This window comes from Podarcis pityusensis (genome assembly GCF_964106645.2).
Source record: "Podarcis pityusensis genome assembly, chromosome: 3".
Classification (NCBI taxonomy): domain Eukaryota; kingdom Metazoa; phylum Chordata; class Lepidosauria; order Squamata; family Lacertidae; genus Podarcis; species Podarcis pityusensis.
In genome coordinates, this window is record NC_138026.1 from 110,718,703 (window position 1) to 110,742,995 (window position 24,293).

Here is a 24,293-nt window from a genome sequence, read left to right on the forward strand (position 1 = left end):
AATCATTAGTTATTAAGTTAACTCTGCCCTTCCAACAAGTGTTTAATGCAATCAACAACAACAGCTTTTTTTTTTTTTAGCAAAATTCAGTGTTATTCGTGAATAAAGCGATTTCCTTTAATTGGGTGTGGAAAAATAGAAGACGACAGAAAGATGGAGCATTAATCTACGTAGCTCAGTATTTTCCATTGGGACTGGCAGTGGCTCTTTCTCAGTCGTACCTGAAGACACCAGGGACTGAACCTTCTGAATAATAATAATAATAATAATAACAGAATGCAAAGCATGTGCTCCGTCACTGAGTTACAGCCCTCCAGTCGCAAAGCTTGTTTGCTACTGGAAATAACGGCAATCTTTCGTTTCTTTTTTTAAAAAGAACAGATGTCCTTAAGACCAAAAAGTACTGAGAGAGGACAGAAGAGAGGAGGGGAACAAAATGTCTATTCTAGTTTTTCTTCCATGAAAATTAACTGAACAGGGTTGCCAACCCAGCACCCATGGGTGCCATGTTGCCCATGAAAACTTCCAGGAGCCTTTAAAAGTTTAAAAGGCACAAGGAGATAGGAGAATAATATATTAAGGGTGGAATAACAAATAAAGTGAATAACGCAACAATAACAAAAATAATAGTAGGTAAAGAAGATCGCACACGGGTGGAGGGAAGTACTGGGCTGTGGGGGAGGGAGGTGAAGAGATTAATTGAAATTGTTAAAGATTGGTATAGGATTTAAGAGATTTAAATTTTCATAAAGATTCTATAAGGAAAGCAGAAAGCAGCAAGAAATATCAAGTAAAGGTATCGGAGAGGAGATCAGTGTAAATGAAAACGTGAGACTTATGGTTTTGCTACATATGATTTTATTTTGGAGTTGTCTGTTTATTCTGGAGTTGTTTGTTGTAAAGAATGTATAATATGTGAATAAAATAATAAAGGATGATTTTTTTTAAAAAAAGGAAGGGGGGGCAAACTTCCAGAAGTGTCCCTTGGCAGGAACGGCAAACTCTGAGCTTTTGTTTTAAAGTAAGTCAGTCTCTAGTAAGCATAACCTTGTTGTGGGTGGTTGTCTCTCTAAGTTTGTGTTCTGCCAAATCTTCCCCATGCTGCCATTTTGTGTTTTGGCCTGTCTCTTCCATGGCAGCCATTTTGTGACCGGCGCCCCAGCACTCCCTCAAAATTCTGCCACAGACTCACACAACTACCCCTCTGGAAATAAAACATGATACGGCACACAGATTGAAGGCACTGCATATTTTTGTAACCCTGAATGAATTTTATAATCACTAATGCACAGACTTGTTAAAGACAGGTATTTCAACGGAACAGTCTCCGTGGAGGTATTTATTTGAAACAAAGGAAGGAAAGAAACTCAGAACATGCCACTTTTCTAAGCTTTTGCTTCTCTGATTCTTGAAATCTCACAGAACTGCCAAGCAGATTTCTTCTCCCTATTAAGCCAAGAATTTGCCTTGACTGTTCTCAACTTCCTCAGTGGACTTGACTCTTTTCATTGATCTATTAACTCTGCCTGCTTACAACCCAAAATCCCCACACATCAGGAGGTTAGAGAGTCAGAAATTCTTTGAAAACAGAATAGCAGCTGAGACATGAAAACAAAACAAAATCAAACAACAAAGCCAGGAATAGCAAAGAGACGTGAGACAGGATTTGCAGTGGCGCTCAAAAAGTAGTTTCTCCTAGGTCAACTGAAAGCCTGTGGCTTTTGCCTTGCTTTTTCACCAGAGCAGCAAATTTGAAAAAGAGGTTTCTCTTTCCAACAGACATCTGTTGAGCCTTTTGAGAATATGCATACAAATCATTTTTCCGAAATACATGGTCTTTTCTTTTTCTTGGCCATACTTTATAGCCAAAAAACACCATCACATTTTTTAAAAAAACTGAGCATTAATAAAGATTGAGCTGGGGAGGGAGGTGTTTCTTTATTTTCTGTAATCTTAAGACAGAAAATGAAAAAGTGCATTTTGGTTTCTTTCAGTCTTTGATTCAGTTAACTGTATTTCGACGCCAGTTAGCGATTGAAAATAAAAAGTTCTTATGAGAGTTCATCAAAGCTTTAGTGCAATTTTCACCTAATATACACATTTTCCTATGCAATTTTCCCTCACATGCACATTTTTTGCAAACCAACAGATGAAATTTTTGTATGTTATTTTCACTAATGTGTGCGTTTTCATGCACACTCTACCACAGTATATTCATTTTCATACACCTTACTCAGCCAGGAACCTGAATTGCAAAATTCAGAGTTGTACAAATGTATTAACTTCACCACAGCCACCAAATGAATATCTTTCTTCTATTGCCATCTCCACTATACGGCCCTTTAACCTTTTGGACTTCAACTGACCCAACCACTGAGCTATGACCCCTCTCCAGAATAATAACATAGGTGGCACTTTCTTGGTGAGCACTCAATGAAGGGACTTCCTGATTCAGGAACTAGGGACATTATACTTTGAAGATGAGATCCAACAAGCTATTGTGAAGATAGGAAAAACTCTCACTACCTACACTTCTTCTGACGATCCAGAAGACTATGAGGAAGGTCTAAGGCAGTGATGGCCAAACTTGGCCCTCCAGGTGTTTTGGGACTACAACTCCCATCATCCCTAGCTAACAGGACCAGTGGTCAGGGATGATAGGAATTGTAGTCCCAAAACAGCTGAAGGGCCAAGTTTGGCCATCACTGGTCTAAGGCTGCTAGCCATAATGACTATGTCCCAACTCTGTTGTCAACTTTCTGGGAATCACAAGTGGATAGAGAGCTGTTGTGGCCAGGTATTGCTCACAGGCTTCTTGTTGTTATCTGGTTGGCCACTGTTAGAACAGCAAGTTGGAGTACACAGACCACTGGCCTGATCCTACAGCCTCTTCTGTTTGTACCAGAGCCAGATGCAAAATGGTGGCTCAGGAATTCGTTGCCTACCACAACCCCTGTCTTATGCACAGGGAAGACCTGCTTATAAAAACACTATCTGAATTAGGACAGTCGTGATTCCAATAGCCAAACTCAGGCGGGAGAGAAAGCCTTTGAGTTGCTACTACAACTGGGAGCCAGTTACACTTATTGATCTACTACAAGTTACAGTGGTGCCCCGCAAGACGAATGCCTCACAAGATGAAAAACTCGCTAGACGAAAGGGTTTTGCGTTTTTTGAGTCGTTCCGCAAGACGAATTTCTCTATGGGCTTGCTTCGCAAGACGAAACATCTTGCGAGTTCTTGCGAGTTTGTTTCCTTTTTCTTAAAGCCGCTAAGCTGTTAATAGCCGCTAAGCTGCTAAGCCGTTAATAGCCGCTAAGCCGCTAATAGCCGTGCTTCGCAAGACGAAAAAACCGCAAGACAAAGAGACTCGCGGAACGGATTAATTTCGTCTTGCGAGGCACCACTGCACCCAGAAATCCATCAGCAGATTAAAATCTATCATCAGTCTAGCCCTATCAGGTTGTAGAGGTTTTGGCTGGCTTGGGTAGCAGGCCCAAAATTTGTGGTAGCCGCTGATCTTGACTCTCCCTCAACTTGGAAGACGAGTGGGTTTCATGCCCAAAGGGCTATGCATGGCCAGAAACCTTCTTGCTTCAGTACAGTGACACCTCGGTTTACATTACCCTCGGGTAATGTAAACTTTGGGTTGCAAAAGTGGCAACCCCGGAAGTGTTTCGCTGCGTGCGCATGCGCAAAAGTGGTCCCTCCAGTTGCAGAAACCTCAGGATCCTACCAGAGCTCCGGAACGGATCCCGTCCATAACCGGAGGTACCACTGTATCTCTGAAGCCTGGCATGAGGTCAGAAATGAGACCCCACATATTTCTCCCTTTGCATTTCCCACAAATGTATGAGCTGAGCTAAGAAAGTGCAACTGCATTTGTAGACCCTTGCCGCTCCTAGCACTAATGCTTAAAACATTTTCTTCCTATTTAGAATCATTTTTTCAGCAACATGTAAAGAAGCAGAAAAGATGAAGAAACAGACATGCGAAGATACTCGTTTACACAGCAGACCCAATGGAGAGCATTGTCAACAAACCACATAAAAAAGGGAATATTTTAGAAGAAGAAAATATTCCTGGGAATACTCCAAAGAGCAGAAAATGTTAAACAGATGCGTTCCAGACGCAAAGAAAAAGGGCTGTAGATGCCAGAACACCTTGTCTCAGCATGCTATGTTTTCATAAATATGGTTCAGAAAAATGTTACACTCTGCAAACATAGCTGAACGAGACACTAAAAGGTAAAGGGTAAAGGACTCCTGGATGGTTAAGTCCGGTGAACAGTTGCGGCACTCATCTCACTTTCAGGCCGAGGGAGCCGGCGTTTGTCCGCAGACAACTTTCCGGGTCATGTGGCCAGCATGACTAAACCGCTTCTGGCGCAACGGGAACCCGAGCACATGGAAACGCCATTTACCTTCCCGCCGCAGTGGTACCTGTTTATCTACTTGCACTGGTGTGCTTTCAAACTGCTAGGCTGGCAGGAGCTGGGACAGAGCACAGACTCCAGGAGCAGGGAACCTTGAGGCCCTCCAAATGTTGAACTCCAGCCCATCAGCCTCAGGCAGACTGACTATGGTCAAGGGTGCACCTGCTTCTGTGAAACATTCTTAGCCACTGAACTCTCAGTCTTCCCAGCTAATTACTCCCCAGTTCTAGCTAAGCACTCCTACCAGTCGTTTGTATACCAAAATTGTTGCAGTCCATCCCCACCAGTGGTCATATCCCCCAGTCGCAGGATCCATGAATACAGATTGGGGAAAAGGTCGGAGTTTATAGTCCCTCTCCCTACTTCCAGCCCAAGACCCAAACAACAACTCACCCCCTAGGAGAAGATACCTCCATACAAGCTTTTTCAAAACACTGCAGCATTTTGCCATTCCTTGAGTAACACTGACATCTGCCGGTTCTCCACAAATACTGTCTAATTTTAGGTTAAGTAAATTATTTCAATTATTTTTGGGCCAGGGTATTTTCAGAATGGGGTGTGCTCACCTAAGAATAATGGTGTGCTTGCATCATTAGTAAGCTCATTGGGATCAGCTCCAGATTCCAGAAGAATAGCAACGCACTCCAAACTTCCTCGACTTGCAGAAAGATGCAATGGGCAAGTGCCCTCAAATGTCTTCGATCTTATGTAGCTATCAGAGGGTGCTGGAGACGATATAATAAAATAAAAAAGAGCATTGCAGAATAGCATTAGAAAACAGGAAATCCTTCATTTTGGAGTGGAAGCAGTAGGAGAAGATAAGCTTACATTGACTTTGATGGGCTGGATGTAAAGTAGTGAGGAGCTAGGACAACTGATGACCTTCTCAGCTTCACAAGGCAGGTGATCTACCCCTGAGCCACAGCCTTTCCCCAAAGATCTCCTCTGCATGGTTCTGTCAGGGTTCTGTATCTGTGGAGCTCTTTTTGTTTTGTTTACTAACAGTTGCTTTTCGTTATGATTATGATGTCAGGATTGCAATTTATATCACAAACTCCTAACTAGCTCTAGCTTTTAAAAGGGTTTTAACAAATTATTACTTTCCTTTGTGCTATTGTGCAAGTTTAAGATGACTGCTAGTTGCGGTTTGTACTTTATGCCACCTTTTGGGTGAATTTACCGTATTTTTCGCTCTATAAGATGCACCAGACCACAAGACGCACCTAGTTTTTGGAGGAGGAAAACAAGAAAAAAAATATTCTGAATCTCAGAAGCCAGAACAGCAAGAGGGATAGCTGCGCAGTGAAAGCAGCAATCCCTCTTGCTGTTCTGGCTTCTGGGATAGCTGCGCAGCCTGCATTCGCCCCATAAGACACACACACATTTCCCCTTACTTTTTAGGAGGGGAAAAGCGAGTCTTATAGAGCAAAAAATGCGGTACATAGAAAAGCAGATCACGCATCAAACAAACAGCTAAACCCAATGCAATGTTGGGCATTCCACAAGGCCTCCCTAAGCTGAACCTGCCACAAAGCTATTACGGCAGGAGTTGTTTCATGAAGAAAAGCAGACTGATCATGTGACTGATCATAGGAGTTTGACTTGGAAAACCACAGCAGAGGTGAGATTTTAAACCAGGGACTTAATGAATTGCCAGTTTCCTACACAGCAATTCTCACCGAGTAAATCCTACTGAATCCAACAGGGTTTACTCCCAGGTTAAATGAGATTAGGATTGAAGCATTAGCTATTATGCTACACCAGCTATCGATTGCTACTCGACATGAATACTGCAAGGCAAAAGGTCCACTGCAAATTTGCCTTTGTTTACTGCTAGTTGGGGAAGGACTGTAGCTCCGGGTTAGAGCTTGTAGGCAGAAGTTCCTGTGTTCCTAAAGCTGGGCAGGGCTGATAAAAAGCTCCTGTCTGATACCAAGGAATATAACTCTGCCAATAACTCTAGGCAACGCTCCACTAGATGCACCAACAATTCAGCTCTGTATAAGGCAGCTTCCTATGTTCCCTCCCTAATTAAGAATGCACAGCCCATAATTTGTGTAGCATTTACTAGTAGGAGATGCCAGATACATTGCAGATTCTGAATTTCTGGACTCCAGCACAGTGGACCCTCCGGATATGAACTTAATTCGTCCCAGGGGTCCGTACTTACCCCGTAAAGTCTGCATCCAGAGGCGCCGCTTCTGCGCACATGCGCGGCGCGATAGTGCGCTTCTGCGCATGTGCGCACAGCGAAACCCGGAAGTATACACTTCTGGGTTTGCCGTGTTCGCAACCCAAAATTACGTTACCCGAAGGCAACATAACCCGAGGTACCACTGTACTACTCCGGGCCCTAAGGAAGTTAGATTAGCCTCAACCAGAGCCAGGGCCTTCTAAACACTGGCTCAAGCCTGGTGGAATGCTCTGTCTCTTGGGACCAGGGCCCTGCGGGATCTGATTTCTTTCCACAGGGCCTGTAAGACAGAGTTGTCCCACCTGGCCTTTGGCTCAGAATCTGTTTGATTCCCTCCTCTTTTTCTTTTTCTTTTTCTTTTTCTTTTTCTTTTTCCTTTTTCCTCCTATGATGAGATTGCTCCCTAATTGTTTTAATGTTGTATCTTAATCTTTTAAATTGTATTTTAATCAACTTGTTTTTATTATTGGTTGTTAGCCGCCCTGAGCCCGGTCTTGGCTGGGGAGGGCGGGGTATAAATAAAATTTTATTATTATTATTATTATTATTATTACTGGAGAACAGTGGATCCTAAGGCACTGTTTTTGTATAAGACCCTGTTTTCTTTACCTGCACGAATTAAGAGCTTCAGACATTCACTTGCGTTGTGAAATGCTGCTTCATGGATTGCCATCCAGCCCCTGTTATCGGGGACATCAACACTATACCCCTGTTTGATAAGCTTCTTCAGTTGCTTGGCATTGCCTTCTCTCGCTGCAAGCCCAACCGCAGAGCACCTGTCGGAGTAGGCTTCCGTGAAATCCATTTGAACAGAATCCTAGCCAAAAAAAAATAAGAGAGAAAATGAAAACACACGTTGACAAAGTTAGCGCAGATCAGGATGTCGACAATACGTTATCTCAGCAAAAGATTACACTTTTTGAAGTAGAAATCTCAAACTTATCTCGTTTATAAACTAATCTGAGGAAAGTGTTTTGAAGCCTGTGTGATAAAGATATCGCTTTGGATCTCATTGACATTTGAAATCTTGCTTCAAAATGCATTGATGGCAGAGAACTGGCATGGACAAACCAGGCCCCAGATGAAAAAGGTGAGTGAAATTCTACAATTATGCTTGACTGACACAAGTTTCAAATGTCTCACGAATTAACATTTTTGTAGGCTTAACAGAAGTTGGAATAACGTGTAGGACGATGGTGGCCCAGCTACTTCTGTATCTACACAGGGATAGGCTAAAATCTGCCATCTATGCTCTGGTAACCTCCAGGATAGATTACCACAATGCATTATAAATGGGGCTGCTTTTTGGACAGTTCAGAAAGTGCAGCTGCTGCAGAATTCAGCAACCAGGCTGCTCACCAGGGCAAGACAATCTGAGCACCTGAGACAATCTGACTACCTTTTAGTTTCAGGGCTCAATTCAAAGTGCTGGTTTCACCTATAAAACCTTACATGGCTGAGGGAACCTTACATACCTCAAGGAACACCTCTCCCCTGAAATTCTCATCTGAAACCCTCCCAGAGGATAGCAACACAAGAAAGGGCCTTTTCAGTGGTGGAATCCCCATTTGTGGACTGCTCAACCCAAGGAGGTTATCTGACATCATCTTTGTCTAGTTTTAGGTGCCAAGCAAAACCTTCCATTTTTATCCAAGTTTTTAGCCGTTACTTTCAAGGGTTTTAAAATATTTGTGTTGTTCAGCTCAGTGGACCTACCCAAAGGTAAAACTAGGAGTCTTGTGGACCTCAAAGACTAATAAATCTATTATGGCATGAAGTTTTGAAATTTGCAAGATAGTATAGTCTCTTAAGGGTGCCACAAGTGTCATTTTATTGGTTTTGTGTAAGAAACTAACAGGGCTACTACTCCGGAAATTCTTACTTATAGGTAGGCATGCACAATAACTGCACTGCCACCTCTACTGAGGGCAAAACAACACATTACATTAAGCATGCATAAAATGCCACTTTTATCTTGCAATTAAAGCAGCCAATCCGCAACTGTTGTCAGAGACCATTAACAATAAAATTGTAAATAGCAACCTCTCTCCCCCTTCTGAACATATTAACATGTGTGTGATATATATATATATTGCCCTGACATGCATCACTTTACACTTGCTTACACTGAATTTTACATTTCCCTGTTGGACCACTGCAATATGGTCCTGACTGTGAACTTCCCATAGGCATCTCATTGGCCACAGGTGAGAACAAAGATGCTGGACTAGATGGGCCTGTTAGCTTGATACAGCAGGGCTCCTCTTATAGGCAAAAAGAGGCACTGGCTGCTTCATCTCTGCTTGCTCACTTGCCCTCATACTGTGGGCAGTGCGATGGGGTGAGTCGGATTGGGGAATGCACTTGGTAGTCATAATTTGTTATGGGCCCTGCTGCGAAACACATTTCAGTACTCTCCCCCCATTTAGTTTGATTCTATCCCAATATCCAGTCTTGTATCATCATTGTGAGCAGAAACTCAATGAAGTATGCTGTGCATATATAGGTAAAGGTAAAGGGGCCCCTGACCATTAGGTCCAGTTGTGGCCGACTCTGGGGTCGTGGCGCTCATCTCGCCTTATTGGCCAAGGGAGCCGGCGTACAGCTTCCGGGCCATGTGGCCAGCATGACTAAGCCGCTTCTGGCGAACCAGAGCAGCGCACGGAAACGCCGTTTACCTTCCCGCGAGAGCAGTACCTATTTATCTAATTGCATTTTTGACATGCTTTCGAACTGCTAGGTTGGCAGGAGCAGGGACCGAGCAACGGGAGCTCACCCCGTCACGGGGATTCGAACTGCCAACCTTCTGATTGGCAAGTCCTAGTCTCTGTGGTTTAACCCACAGTGCCACCTGTGTCCCTGCTGCGCATATATATATATATATATATATATATATGAAATTAATAGGTGCACCTTTGTATGTACTATGAATTGACATGATGAAGTTATGTTAGAATACTGCAATTTAAATGTTCTGTGTCTTGGTTTGGTTGGCCCCCTAGAGCCCGTGGGTATAGCCGCGGCTGGGAACACTGGTAGCTGCCTTATACCGAGACCAGCGGCCCATATAACTCAGCATGGCTCGCACTGACAGGCAGCGGCGCTTTCCCAGCCCTATTCGGACATGCATCCACCTGCGTGCAAAGCGGATGCCTTTCCACCGCGCTTGCAAGAGGAGGACAAGGGGAAAGGGAGGAGAGCTTTGCAATTTACCGTATGGGTCACCTCTCCTTAAAAGCATCCGCTGCTGACCAGCTGCGTTTCTCTTCAAAGGAAGGAAGGGGGGGAGCAACGGCCTTATGAAGCCCAGCCCTCCCGCATCGCCTCCCCCCCCAGCACAGAAAAGGATGCTGGGAGCTGTAGTTCAGGCTGGCCAACCCTGCGTTGCCTTTGACCCGCAGGCTCAGCCGCCTCTAGCGGCGACAGCCCGAAGGAGAGGCACGTGGCTCGATCGGGGAGCCGGCGCTGGAGCCGCGGAGGCTGGGGGCTCTCTTTGGGCTCGGTCGCTCGGCCGAGCAAGCTGCACTACAAGCCCCAGGGTGCCTTGCTGAGCGATCGCTGGCCGGGGAGAGCATGCAGAGCTCCGGCAGCACCCAGCAGGGCCGCCCCCTGCCTCCCGATCCCCGGGAGAGCGAAGAAGGAGAGGAGAGCGGCGGCGCGAGAAGCATGTGGGTGTTTGGCTACGGCTCCCTCATCTGGAAGGTGGATTTCCCTTACGAGGACAAGATGGTCGGGTACATCACGGGCTACAGCAGGAGGTTCTGGCAAGGCAGCACGGATCACCGCGGAGTGCCGGGCAAGGTGAGCGGCGAGAGGTTGGGAGAGGATGGGGAAGAGGCAGGCAGGCAGTACTCGGGGGTACCTCGCGGTTCTCCTTCCGTGGGAAGGGCGCACTGGAGTTTGGCGGAGTTGCAGAGGGCTGAATTGCGCCGCCAACTCATCGCAGAGGCGCTGGGCAGCTAGCCCCGCTACCATTTGCCCGGTCACCGCAGGTACACAAGCGCCAAGACGGCTGTCTCACAATAAGAGTGTCTCTCTGTTTTCCCCGCGCGCAGAGAAGTCCCCAGAAACCAGACGCGCTTTCACACTTACATCCCAGCGCTTATTACCGCTCGGGTTTACTCTTGTCAACGCACAACCATGTGGGTTTTGTAACCGTTCACTTTCCTGCAAACATTTTCCACGCAAACACACACGCATGCTTTTCACTCTCCATGCCACGCAAAAGCCGGTTGGCAAATCAGTGCAACCACCGATGCAAGATGCTCGCATTTTCCTGATTGTGCTGAAAGGGGTGGAATTGAGCCTGGCACGGTTCATTTCCGAAGCCGGTACGAGAGGACAGTAGATGAACATTAGAGAGAACATTTGAGGATGTTGGCACAGTTCCCAAGACGGTTCTTCCTTGTGTACCTTTGCTTAATTGCTGTACATTGGGTCACCTCTTACATAAGCTATACACCCTCAGCCGGTAATGCTAGGCACCAAACAGGGCGGGTTACTATTAAATTTTCTTAAAAGACCAGGGTGGGTGTTGAGACAGACAGACACACACACACACACACACACACACACACACTTTATAGTCAAGCAACTTTTGCAAACCTTTGAATGAGAAGACTCTGGCACTGTTCAAGCCTGAGGTTTGTCCCCTATTTTGGGGAGCACAAAGGATGGGGGGCTTCCCATCTTCAGTCATGTGTCACTGCATTATGTCAGCATCTACTGCACCTACTTTTTCTTGAATATTTGTCAGGAAAAAGTGGAGTTTTAATCTGGGTATATCTGTTAGGGTAAACAAACAGAAGTCCTAGTTTGTTTGTTTTTCAAAGAACGTTATAGATTCATAGCCCAATCCTGTGCATGTTTTCTCAGTAGTAAGTCATGCTGAATCCAATGGGGTATTTCCTGAGATATTTCGGATAGAAGGGAGAGAGGTTATGTTGGGAAATATTTAGGTCACCTTCCTTTTCTTAGGCATAAAAAGATAAGGTTGATGTATGTGTTTGGAAGAATCGCAAAGAGCACTGTAGTTAGGGGGAAATGCTCTCCCTCATCAAAAACTCCCCCCAACTGGAAACCTAGCACATTAGGGAAGGTTCTAGCCTAGTCTCATCCCTAAAATACTCATTCTTTCTGTGCAGAGATGTTTTGATTTGGAAAAGCAAGCTTTGGCTTCCCAAAGTGGCATGCTAACAGAAAAATACGATGCAATTCTTCTGAACATGCAACTCAGTACTTACACCGAGAATATTGGAAACAATAGCTATGTTGAATCCCATGTGGAATTGCAAGCTACTCCCTGGCGAAACTCTCTCCCCCGCCTCCCCAATATTTTATTACAAGTGACTTAAGCAGGTATATGGGTTTCCCTTCTTATGATGCTGGAGTTTGTTGAGGCCCAACACAACGATTCTGTAGTTCTTGCCCCTAAAACTCCGCTTAAAGCACACCCCGTACTCTCATTTTCCCATTCTTCTGTCAAGGCTAATGTTGCTGTTGTCAAAAATTCAGATGGGGGTGGGTGGTTCCCAAACAATTTTATTTCTTTACATGGGGAGCTTGCTGTGAAGACAGAGATCTTCCGTCCTCTTTTATTTTGTATTACCTGTCCAAATAGCTAAACTTAGTTACTAACATACCAGATAATGTCGCTAATCCAGTTATCAGTACAGCTTCTCTTACAGTATTATATTCCTTATTTTCCATTCAATATGAATATAATCCTGCCTATAATGTTGAACCCACTGCAAATCAATTTCATGAATGACTTCAACTTCAAGTATTGAGTCTTAAGAGGAAAATAATTTCTGTATACGCTATCTACACCATCCCTACCTTTATAAGCTACTATCAAGTCTCTCTCTCCACCCCTACATTTTTTTCTTAATCCCCTCACTCTTTTTTAGAGATCCTTTTCAGAGTTTGCTTGGGATTTCACCATCCAGGAAAAATTGGTAGTGTACACAAACTTGTCTACTTTACTCTAGATCACTGTTCAGAGATCTCCTTCTCTCTAGCAAACATTGGCCCAATAACAGTGTCTTCATGTTTTTTAATACTAAAGTGCATTTAGAATCATAGCCATAATTATATTTGTAGCATTATCTTCAGCTTCATGTCACAATTGATAAAATTAAGGCTGTTAGCTACTAGAAAAATATCTAAGCAACTCACATCCATTATAGCTAGTGTTTGTATGAGTTTCAGTATGCTATTAGCAGTATAAAGAACATAAATATTTCATCCACCCATCAGAAGTTTGTGCATCCCAAATTTCTGAGGAACTCTTGGAAACTGTTCCATTTCATGGAAAGTGCATTTTTAAAGCTACCTCAATGGAAATAATAGATTTTAAAGTACTTTGAAGTACTTTGAAACCCGATGTGCTTCTCACTATACAAGGGCTATAGAGCTTATATAATTCTAAATAGCATTTGTTGAGCTAAGGAAACAATGGGATCCAGAAACGTCCAGAAATCTAAGAGAATGGCATTGACAGGGCTGGGCTATGTTATTTACAGCTGCATATGCGGCAAATTATTCAGTCATCAGAAGTACTTAGCTGACTGTCAACATACATGAAGCAACACTTAGAAATAATCGGCATTATTTTGTGAATGAGAATATGCCATATTGTTGTTTATTGCAGCTTGTGCCTTTCAGAACCCCTTACTTTACATTTACCAAATTCACATCTCTAACCTGTAGTCCTTAAAATAGACTTCTGGAAATCATTTTTAGGTGCATCATAATATTTTGTGAAAACACAGCCATAAATCTACAGAAAAATGCTAAATTGATATAATGTATGTTGCATTTTTTCTTTTGTTCTGCATGAACAAGAAGTTTGCAACAAAGATTAAGATTGACAATCTGACTCAAAACTGCAAGACAGACAACAGCTTGTTTTTTAAAAAGAAAAAACAGGTACAACATGCAATTCAATTTATTGTACAAAACATTATTAATGACTACTCTGGGTAAAACTGTTTCTTTAAACAGCCAATTGAATTAAACTGAGCCAAGTGTTGATTAGTATTTGATGTTCAGAAAATATATATAAATGACTGTTCTTTAGAAGAGCAGGGAGACAGTAACTACATACAAATTCTAGTTTACCTCATTCTTATTTCCATTTTGTTGACAACAGCCTTAGGTCACATAGTGAGTTCATAACTGAGGTTAGACATCAGCTCAATATAACTATTTAAGGCCGATTCTAAGGACTGGTTCAGATATAAGATCTGGTGCTAAATTCCTCTGCTAAATACCTAGGGAGGGTACCCAGTTCTCAGGAACATACTGTACATGCAAATACCACCAGTGAATGAAGTTAGCATACTGAGATTACTTTAATGAACCTGTTCTCAAACAACATGTCTGCACAAAGCTTTAATATTACCTAGGAATCAGGGTGTCCCCAACTAAGAGGAAAAATGTTTCTGGTGATAAAGACAAAATTTAAAAGTATGTGGTTTACTCTTTTATAGACCATGCTCAGAACTGTGTGTGCTAAACTGCATGCTAACTGGATGCTAAAATATTAAAATTCTACACCCAGGCACTTTTAGTTTTGCTCCCAGAAAAAAATCGCAGTTTTATTTTCTGTACAGTTCTGCAATGTCTGTCATTTTAGATCAATCATTATGGTTCTTGATTGTCATAGACAAGGCATTGACACACACATGCACATACATTCTGTCTCGCTTGTAGGATTTCAGCAGGTATTGCTCAAACACTTCCAATTGTATTTCCATCATAAAGGCTAGAATTTTACTTTTAAAAAAATACAGGAAGCTGGGTTCTGAGCCCTTTACATTCTGGAACTTTTCTAGATTTAGTAATATCCAACAGCAAGTAATTGACTGCTCAAAAATGCATTGTGCCTAGTAGTTCTTAAAGGTTAAAACAAAAATCTGTTGCACTCCAATACTGCTTTAAACAAGCATGATACAACCTAAAAATGGGAGAATAAAAAATGATCTATGGCAATGCTGAAACTTTCAGGAGAGAAAATGTTCGCACAAGCCTTATTTTCTTTTTGGACTTGAGTTGCTCTCCTATTTTGTTTCCATAAAAAAAAAACCTTCTGAAATGGGTAATAAAAGAACAATACTTTTTCATATCAAAAAGGAAAAAAACAGCTTCTTGCTTCCCCCTCCCAATATAAACACAGAAAAATAATCAGAGTTACACCAAACCAATTTATCTAGCACATATGAATTCCACAAAATCTGTATTTAAGAGTGCAATGCACTTGCCTCCTAAAAGGTAATGCACTAAATAAAGCAGTAAAAATAATAATTCCACTGGGGGGGGGGGCAGGTTGCAATATATCTACCACATCAGATCGAAGGTCCATCTAGTTGAGTATTCTATCTTGGCTTATATTTTTCCTAATAGCAACAGAACTCCAGCAGCTGCATAATAATCAGAAGTCAGAAATTGTTGTGCTGAATATCTCACATATAGTTCAAAAGATTCCTTAAGTACATGTGAAACATAGGTGAGCATTGCAGTTAAAAAAATCTTAATTCCAATTTGTTAACTGCCGGTTGGGTTTAACACTGCTTAGTCCCGCTGAAGTCAGCAAAATTAAATAGAAATAAATCCAAACAATTAACTTCTAAGCAGTTTGTAGATTTGGCTCTAGGCACATTGGTATTTCTTCCACTCATGCCCATTTTTTTCTTTCTGATAGGCACTTTCAGTTGCTGTGAAGAGGACTGAAAGAGTATTAAATGATAGGAAGTCTAGAGTAAGGCTGCTGCCCTGCCTTCCATCATTGCTCACTTACAGAGAAGGGACGGGTGAACAGGCAGAAGTACAGCAGGTCCAGGGGACTCCCTGGGTTAGCAGCAGACCCTAGTTATGTGCCCAACCATGTTATCCCATGATGCTGCCCTTTCAAACACCATAGGGCACAATTCCTTCAGGTGCATCTATGTCCTCCTGCTCACTACCATTATGTTCCAGCCAAGCTGCAATATGGGCTCTGCAGCAAACAGATGATCGTAGGTCAGCGTGCTGGCTGCTACCCACCTCAACTGTTCCCTGTTTGCAACAAGGGTCAGGGCATGTATGCCAACATTTTAAGCTGTGGCAGCTAGCCTGCCGCTCTCCAGACAACTGTTGGGCTACAACTCCCATCATCCCCGACAATGGGCCATGGCGGCTGGAGCTGATGGGAACTGGAATGCAACAACATCTGGAGGACCAGAGTTTAGTCACTTTTGGTTTAAGTAATACGCAGTTTGGCTCTAGTCTAGGGTTATCTTCTCCCTTTCCTTTCTCTCCTCTTGTATTCAAATGCACCACAGGGAGAAGGTAGTCCTGCTCATTCTAATCCAGAATAAGGACACGCCCCAGTTTGGATATAGTTACCCATATTGTATGTGTCTCATTTTAGCTGTCCCTTCTTCCAGTGCTCTCAATGTGGTTTACATATTTCCCACCCTCTTATATCCTCATAACAAGTATGTGTGATAGGTTAAACACAAGACTTCTGACTCAGGATTGAACCCAGTTCTCCCCAGTCCTAATCAGACACTGTAACAACCAAACCATACTAGCTCTGTTATTCCTGGTTAGAATGATAAAAAGTAAGTCCAATCCGTAGTTGGGAAGAGGAGGAAGCATTCAATCCTGTAGTCCATTCCAAGTTTTTAATCCCCAATTAACTTTTGAGTTGCACCGCATCTGCACTAGCTTCAAGACACAACTTTTTGGTCAGTGTTATGTAAATCATTAGAGAAAGCACTAGTAAGTGTTGAGCCTTTAACTGGGCCATGCAGTTGTCAGGCTCGTAGTGTGTCTGCCCTAAGCACAGATTTGATACAGTACCACGCAACATCAGAAATAAAGGTCACACTCTTCCAAATGGATTGTATTGGTTTGATAGTCTTGTGGTCCTCTTTTTAAATATATATATTTCCATTTTTGCTACTGATTTAATAATAAAAACTTTTTACTGTGATATTTCTTTTAATTTTAGCCTGGAAGAGTTGTGACACTTATTGAAGATCCTGAGGTATAGTAGATTCTGTTTTTATATACCATTTAGTATATACATTCTTCCGGAAAAACTCAGAAGCATATTTTGATAATACTGTACAGCTGTATTTCTTTAATTTTGAAATACAGAAAAAGTAACATGGGCTGCAATCCTATGCACTTACCTGGGAGCAAGCCCTACAGGACACAGTGGGACTTAGTTCTGAGTAAACATGCATATAATTTTATAGTTAATAAAGCTTACAATTTTTATCCAGAGAAACTCAAGAACTATTTATTTAAGCCCAACCCGTTTCTTCAGATATATGTTCCTTCCCAACAGTACGCAAGACTGTTTAACCAGGGGTAGTCAACCTTTTGGAGCCCATGGGCATATTTGGAAAAATTGTAATGGGCAGCATACCCAGGCACACAACATTCTTTGCCTGCCCCTGCCTTCTCCACCATCAGTTAGGCCCGAAATAAAGTGTAATTTGCTTGGGAAATGGAGCTGGAGAGGGCTAACCCCTCCCCAGCTACAATCTCCATAAAGATCATCCTGTCTTGAGTTGTAATTATGCTTCAAGTAAGTTTTCCATTGGCTACAGAAGACTTCTTTGAAGCTTAATTGCAATTCAGAGCAGGATGATGAGGGGGCCTGGGAAGCCTTGGCGAGCTGTGTGGCAACCACACAGTTTAACTCATTTCCCGGAGGAAGGTAGTTCATATGTCCCTGAAGAGGAGTCTCTTGATTCACACAGGCTGGCCTCTAATAAATCAATTCCTGTGCACTTTTGAAGACTCCTGTTTTCTGTACTTGAGCTTCCATGTAGGCCACACAGGAGGGGACTTCCTCTCCTCTGAAGGCAGCATGGCAACATAGGCTACTAGCCTCTTAGGAGGCTAGCAAAAAAACAAAAAAAGGCAGGCTAGTGACTTTTGTGGCTGCTGTAAACCTAACAGTTTTGACACTGCACCAAAAGAAATTATGACCTTCCCTTCTCTCCGTGATTTGTGTAGCCACAAGACATTATATTGCAGCCAATGACCCTCTTTCATCATGGTTGGGACATTATCTCAGCAAGCTGCTGTTAAGTCTGTGATTGCCCTCGGAGGGAGGGAGGGGTGTTTAAACATCTTCCATGCTCACTGATGAACTTCAAAAAATGCTTCCTTGACCCAAACCTGGCCATGGCTATACAGAAAGGGAAAGAAGGCTTTGGCCTCATCCATCAGCCAAATGAACAAAAGCCACAAACATCTGTTTAACACCAGCAAGGGAAAGACAGGCCGGCCCACACTAGACACCATTGCCCATATATAGCGTAACTGTCCTGGCTTGGAAGAAGTGATCTCCTCTTCTACAAATAATAAAAATACGGAAAACGAACAAGAATAAAAATGGCCAGTTCACCCTTTATTTTTCTTGTAATGTGTAGCTCTACCTGTAGATTTCAAAGGGGACTGGGGAGGAGATATGGCAAGATACACTCGCAATATTCAGAGACCACTTTTTTCTCTTGCCTAACCTGCTGGTTATCCAAGGCAGATTCAACACTCCCTCTAAAATGAAAGATACACTTTTGATCCATAATTCCAACACACACTTTAGTAGTTAGGTATACTCTTCATTTTAAACTCTTTCCTCATTCCTAGCATAGCTATCAATTTTTATGCAAGAACTTTGATATCCATACCTCCTGTGAATTTGTATGGTGCTTTAAAGGTATTTTTTTGATCATTGCCAATGGCAGAATGCTTTTATTTTTATTACATCTGTTAAAATCTGCTTGGAATACAGTGTGAAGAAATGAACAGAAAGGTTCCTTCCCTATGACTTGCTGAATTAGGTGCAGTGTAGTAGTATGACTGTAATTCTTTGCACCATTATAAGCCCTGGTGAACAAGGGCCATGAAGTTTCTATTTCAGATTAGTGGTGAGCTTAAACCCCTCTTTCATCTATTTTCTGCCCATCTTTCCACTTGCAATATGAAGGTGAAGGGTGAGCCATTTTACCAGACTATTGCAATGGTTACTGAGATAATGGCTGCATTCACATGTCATACTAAGCCATAGTTTGGACACTGTATGAACCATAGCAAGCTGTGGGTTTGCATGCTTCCATCCTGTGCAGCTAACAACAAGAATTGGGAAGTTCTTGCTTCCAATTAACTACAACTCCCTGTGTGATTTAAACCAAGAAATGTGGCTGATGCTACTCATGGTTAATTTAAACAAACCAGCTTCAGAAACCAGACTTAGAAGTTTGTTTGTTTGAAATTAATCATAGCTTAGCTTTGTAAAAGAACATGCCTGTATTATCTTAATCAAGTAGGTCTCACCACAACACTCATAGTTTGTATCAACCAGTTTGCCATACAACCATGATTAATAATAATAATAATTTATTATTTATACCCCACCCATCTGGCTGGGTTTTCCCAGCCACTCTTAAGGTTAAGGCAAAGTAAAAGCTTTACTCGTCCTCCTGGCCACCAGGTAGGAACACACAAGCCTGGTGTTTGCTGCCACTTGTGCCTGTCATGTTAAATCATGGTTTAGTATGTCAAAGGTGTAAAATTCAAAATAGCAGTATTGTTGTTCTTAATATTTTAGCATATTCGTCAATCATAATCATCCTTTTGTAATGTGGATGGTGTTGCATAACCAGCCATTGTTGCTCTCCCCTGGACTTTACCCACTTTCACTGTAGGCAGTGACACCACTCATTTCTAAATGTTAAGAGCAGATTTGAGTGCAACACAGCTTAGAAACTGAAACATGGAACTTTCCATTTGATCGGAAAAAAACTGCTTGAATCTCAGAAAGTTTCCCTGTAATGCTAACACTGAATTGAGATCAATGTAATAGCTGCTATAGACTTAAACCATTTTTTGTAGTTGACAAGGCCAGCAAAATACAGCATAGTGTCAGCCATTGTGAATTTTCTGTACCTTTCTGGTATGTTTTTTCACACTGCTGTGCAGTTGGGACCCCATTATGCTAACAGACAGATTCCTCTATAAGCAAAGAATAGTTCAGCTTGTGTGTGTTTTCTCCCTCTACTGTATTTGTCCTGGTAAAACAAACTAATTCAGATCAATGCAAATAACAACTTTTATATCTATAGTCTGTAAACAATCTTCAATTATTAGTGTACCACTAAAAGTACAGTAAAAATAAGAATAAAACTTCTAACTAGCAATTTTCTTATTTCATTTTAAATATCACTACACTAGCACAATCAGACCTGTTTCAACAGTACAGTACTTACAGGGTTACATGTTAGCTTAAGCAGGGTGAAAAAGCAAGACAAGTCTGGAAAAAAACAAGAAAGGGGGGTTTCCTAATATTTAACAGAGTTACTAACCACACACCAGATAAACATAACATTGACTAAGTCACTTTTAAACACAGGTCTCTTTTAGACCAGGACTAGATAGTACATAGCAATAACTCAGTGTGGTGTAGTGTTGGATTATGGCTGCAGAGACCAGGTGCAAGTTCCCTCCCAGCCATGGCTGCAGAGACCAGGTGCAAGTTCCCTCCCAGCCATGAAACTCACTGGGGGACCTTGAGCCAGTTGCTGTCTCTCAGCCTAATCTACCACACAGGGTTGTTGTTAGGATAGAATGCAGAGGGAGAGAGCTATGCACACCACCTTGAACTCCTTGGAGGAAAGGTGTAATATAAACATAATAATAAATAAATCTTTGCCAGGTAATACCTTCCTTCTGGTAGCTTTTCCCCCCAGCCAGACTTTGAGACCAGATATAAGCCTGTGTGGGCAGGATGAAGAGAGGGGTGTAGGCTCTCCATTTTCCCCTACAAATACCCGACATGTCGTCACCAGTATTACCCAGGAAATACGGGTTTGGGAACATGTAGTTGTAACTTCTACACCCAGATTTCCTGGATGTTTCATGAAGGAGACATTGCATGTATGCACTATGGATATAAACTCATCTGAAAACCTTTCAAGCAGGGATGTGACCCTCCTGATATTGTTGTTGCACTCTAACTCCCATCAGCCCCAAGAAGGATGCCAGGGGACAATGGGAGTTGTAGTCAAACAACATGCAGAGGGCCAGATTTCCCATCCCTGATTTAAATTGCTTCCTTTTGCACCACTAAAGTGAAGTATGTTTTACCTTCCTGGTTGTGTTCTTCAACAGGGCTGTGTATGGGGTGTTGCATACAAACTGCCACCAGGACAAGAAGGCGAAGTAAAAGCATATCTTGATTTCCGAGAGAAAGGTGGCTACAGGACTACAACTGTCATTTTCTATCCGAAAGATCCCTCAGTGGAGCCCTTTGATGTGCTGTTATATATTGGAACCTGCGAAAACCCCAACTACCTTGGACCAGCACCTCTAGAAGAAATTGCCAAACAGATTTTTAATGCAGTTGGTCCCAGTGGAAGAAACACAGAATACCTGTTTGAACTCTGCAACTCCCTCAGGGATCTCGTGCCAGAAGATGTAGATGAACATCTTTTTACTTTAGAGAAACTAGTAAAGAAACTCTTAGAACAGGAAGAAAGCAAAAATGTCAATTCCATATAATAATCACCTTGTGGTTTCAAACAGTCTCTTCATCATCAGGAGAACGGTTTCACTGATGACAGTAGTATGATTTCAAGATGCTCCATGTGGACTTTGAATATATTAATTTTCATGTTTCATTCAGGGCGCTACTGTCATTGATCAGTAGAAAATTATGTTTAAAGCTATGTCTTCAGGAGTTTAAGGGAGGAGGAGCTTTGAATTTTGGTAAAATTTTAAAGAATGCATTTCTCTCAGTTTCTCAGATATGAAGAAATAATTTATGCCCAATTTAAGTTTGAGGGAAATTTTTATTGATTTCAAGTTATTTAGATTTTTCTTCCTTTTAAAAAAATATAGTTTGGGACTAGATCCTGCACTCAGACAGACTATGGATGCAATCCTATACATATGTGCTCAGGAGCAAGTCTCCTTAAACCAGGCATGGCCAAACTTGGCCTCCCAGTGGTCAGGGATGATGGGAATTGTAGTCCGAAAACATCTGGAGGGCCAGGTTTGGCCATGCCGGCCTTAAACAAAGTTAGACCTGCTTTTGGGAGTAAACGTACATAGGATTGAGCTGTATGTGTTACATTAGACCTCAACTACACTTATTTAAGAGCAATCCCAGTGGGACCAGTCTATAATGGTTTGTGGATTATAGCACTGACATGGAAATCCTATGTACACTTACTTGGGAATAAGTCCCATGGAAGTTCAACTGATTTCAAAGTAAACTTCATAGGATTGCACTGTAAGCAGCAGTTATTCCTATGCAAAGACTAGGATATTTTAAAAACAACTCACTACAGGATATTTTTCATTTCGTTCATGATTCAGCAGTTAGTTTATATATAAACTACCTGCCTTTTGATAAAATGAGCAAATATTTGCATGAGAAGGAAACTGCACTTTCCTTTTAGGATGTAGTAAGACCTATAGAAGCAATGTGTAACTCAAAACATATTGGTGCCTTATATTTTCATCACAATACCTTTTTAAAAACAAGTTAGGGATATGACTTGAATTTACAATAGCAAGAATGTTCAGAAACTCCCATACTTAATCACTAGGCATAGTATTTTCACAACTATCCTATGACTAAGTGCACACACAATAGTGTGCCACAATCCTCCCCCCCCCCCCGGTCTATCTTGGGTCCGGTCACTTGTCAGCTTAATCACAGATTTGTATTACATATTTATCAACACTAAATTATCATTAACACTAACTATACCCTCTCCAAACCAGGATTTGCAATCCCCGATTAATATGGGAACCTTAGGCAACTATTGGTGCAGATTTAATGCTGAACTATGGTAAAAAGCAAAAAGGTGGAAGAAGTGCAGAAGCTCACAGCTCACTCCCAATCCATTATCCATAGGTAAGAGATCAGCAGTGTTATGTCTGCACTAGACCAAAGACTTCAAAGGGAACACTGCAGAATAAACTCTTTGAAGATTGCAGGTTACTAGTAAACCGACTTTCAGCAGCACTTACTCTCAAGTCAGTGGCAAGGATTTAAAGATCTGTTCTTTGCAGCCTGTGGTGCTTTGTACTTACATTTCTTAACAAGCACCCCACCCACCCCTATGGTGCATGACAAAACACTTCTGAAACTGGGTGAAGTTTCAAAAGTATTTTTAACATGTCATGGGGGATTGGTTTCAGAGCCAAAGTCAAAATTCCCACTGGGTAAGCACAGGTAGACTGTTGGGGTTGCCTAAAGTACCGTACCTCTTTGCATACAGACTATTATGTTTGGGATTGAGATCCAACTCGCATAGCAGGTTAATCTCAGCCATCATTTAGGCACTTCTGAAATTTCTACTCCATTTGCCATCCTTTGTCTGCACAACCTCCACCCAAATGGATGGGCGCTGTGTTAACTTTTCTAAGGGATAAATGATGGCCTCATTATTGCAATAGATTCGCAAAGGAGTTTCCGTCCCAACTGTGAATTTCCTTGCTTCTCATAGTTTAAGTTATTTTCTTTAAGCCTTCAACAGAAGCATATTTTTGTATTTTAATATATATCTATATATATATATATAGATATAAAGGTTCTCTTCCAAGTGTCAAGTGCTATTCCATTTTCTCATAACAAAATGTGATTCTGTATTTCCTTCCATTGTTCATACTGAAGCCTGTATGACTTTGCATCAGTAACAGAACAATTATTTATGTTTTGTGTCCATAAACCATCTCTCTTCCTTTTTATTAGTTGCTTGTAAAATGTTCCATTGCATTCCTTTGTGTGTGTGAGAGAGAAAGAATGTAACACCTGTTCAATAGACTGAGAAAAATATTTTTGTTGGGGAGTTGTTCTTAATGAGAACTATCTTACTACAGACCATAAATGGCTTCCTTCAAATTACATGAAAAAAATTGCTTACAGATTATGTAAGGATGATGGTAGATAACCACTCCAGTCATTGTAAAAGCATTTACACAAGAAGGTATTATAGGTTAGTCTTTACCCACTAAGGCTACAATCTCTTCCACTTAAATCAATGGGATTTTACCACTGATTTCTATAAGATGAGGACTTTATCCTAATACAGTATCTTTGACCATGGTCCAGCAAACAATTAAACCAGCAGTATATATCCTAAGAAGCTTCTAAAGTAGCAAACACCATGCTACTATTATTTTTTCCCCTAGCTGAAGGAGTTTTAAAAGCAGTTTGTGGTATGGTGCGGGGGTCTCCTGCTCAAAAGCGGTGGGATAAAAAATTTCATTGGGTGCACTGATTATAGGTGTTTGGATCAGCTCTAAAGAGTGTTTTCATGAATCAGATACAGAAGAAATGACTCAATGAGCTTCCATGCTTGTGTGAATGAGCCATCACAGACCTTGGCATCAGAGACAGAATTTTCATATTCTCTAATGCCATTTCAATTTGCAATACTTTTGAGCCGATTTCTCACATTCTACAGCAGTTAAGAATTGAATAGTCAAGTTTAATCCTCAGTGAGGCTCCCATAAAAAGTGATTATCTAAATGCACCATTAGCAACTGATACAATGAATGTGCCTTTTGTATCTGACTTGAGCGCAAGCACAGAATGTCACATGAAAAACGTCCTAAGTGGTCAGTCCTAAAGCACTCTTCCAAGTCAGT

General features: G+C 41.8%; 2 protein-coding genes and 1 long non-coding RNA gene across 8 annotated transcripts in view; 2 read left to right on the top strand and 1 right to left on the bottom strand.

Annotated features, from left to right (window-relative positions):
- On the top strand, window positions 1–23,390 carry LOC308474779. The gene is made up of 2 exons (XR_013984954.1): window positions 1–2,693; window positions 21,685–23,390. It is a non-coding gene; the product is annotated as an uncharacterized lncRNA (long non-coding RNA).
- ASB3 (ankyrin repeat and SOCS box containing 3) overlaps window positions 1–24,293 on the bottom strand; it is a 50,737-nt gene that overhangs the window by 23,903 nt on the left and 2,541 nt on the right. For 4 of the 5 annotated variants that reach the window (XM_081001038.1, XM_081001041.1, XM_081001042.1 and 1 more), the window contains 2 exons: window positions 7,239–7,446; window positions 5,002–5,160 (listed from right to left, as the gene is read on the bottom strand). In XM_081001038.1, coding sequence (XP_080857164.1) covers window positions 5,002–5,160; window positions 7,239–7,434 — 355 coding nt within the window. In that variant the 5' untranslated portion in view covers window positions 7,435–7,446. Of the gene's footprint in view, window positions 1–5,001; window positions 5,161–7,238; window positions 7,447–9,842; window positions 9,953–24,293 lie in introns of those variants that run through there. The other variant, XM_081001039.1, reaches the window with a different exon arrangement.
- LOC308474640 (putative glutathione-specific gamma-glutamylcyclotransferase 2) lies at window positions 10,071–23,390 on the top strand. Of its 2 annotated transcripts, XM_081001197.1 has the most exons (3): window positions 10,075–10,430; window positions 16,627–16,662; window positions 20,802–23,390. In XM_081001197.1, exons 1-3 carry the CDS (start codon window positions 10,203–10,205, stop codon window positions 21,189–21,191), a joined length of 654 nt encoding a protein of 217 aa, XP_080857323.1. In that variant the 5' UTR covers window positions 10,075–10,202; the 3' UTR covers window positions 21,192–23,390. The 2 variants fall into 2 exon arrangements, with proteins under 2 accessions (XP_080857324.1, XP_080857323.1); XM_081001198.1 differs by lacking the exon at window positions 16,627–16,662 and having other exon boundaries at window positions 10,071–10,430.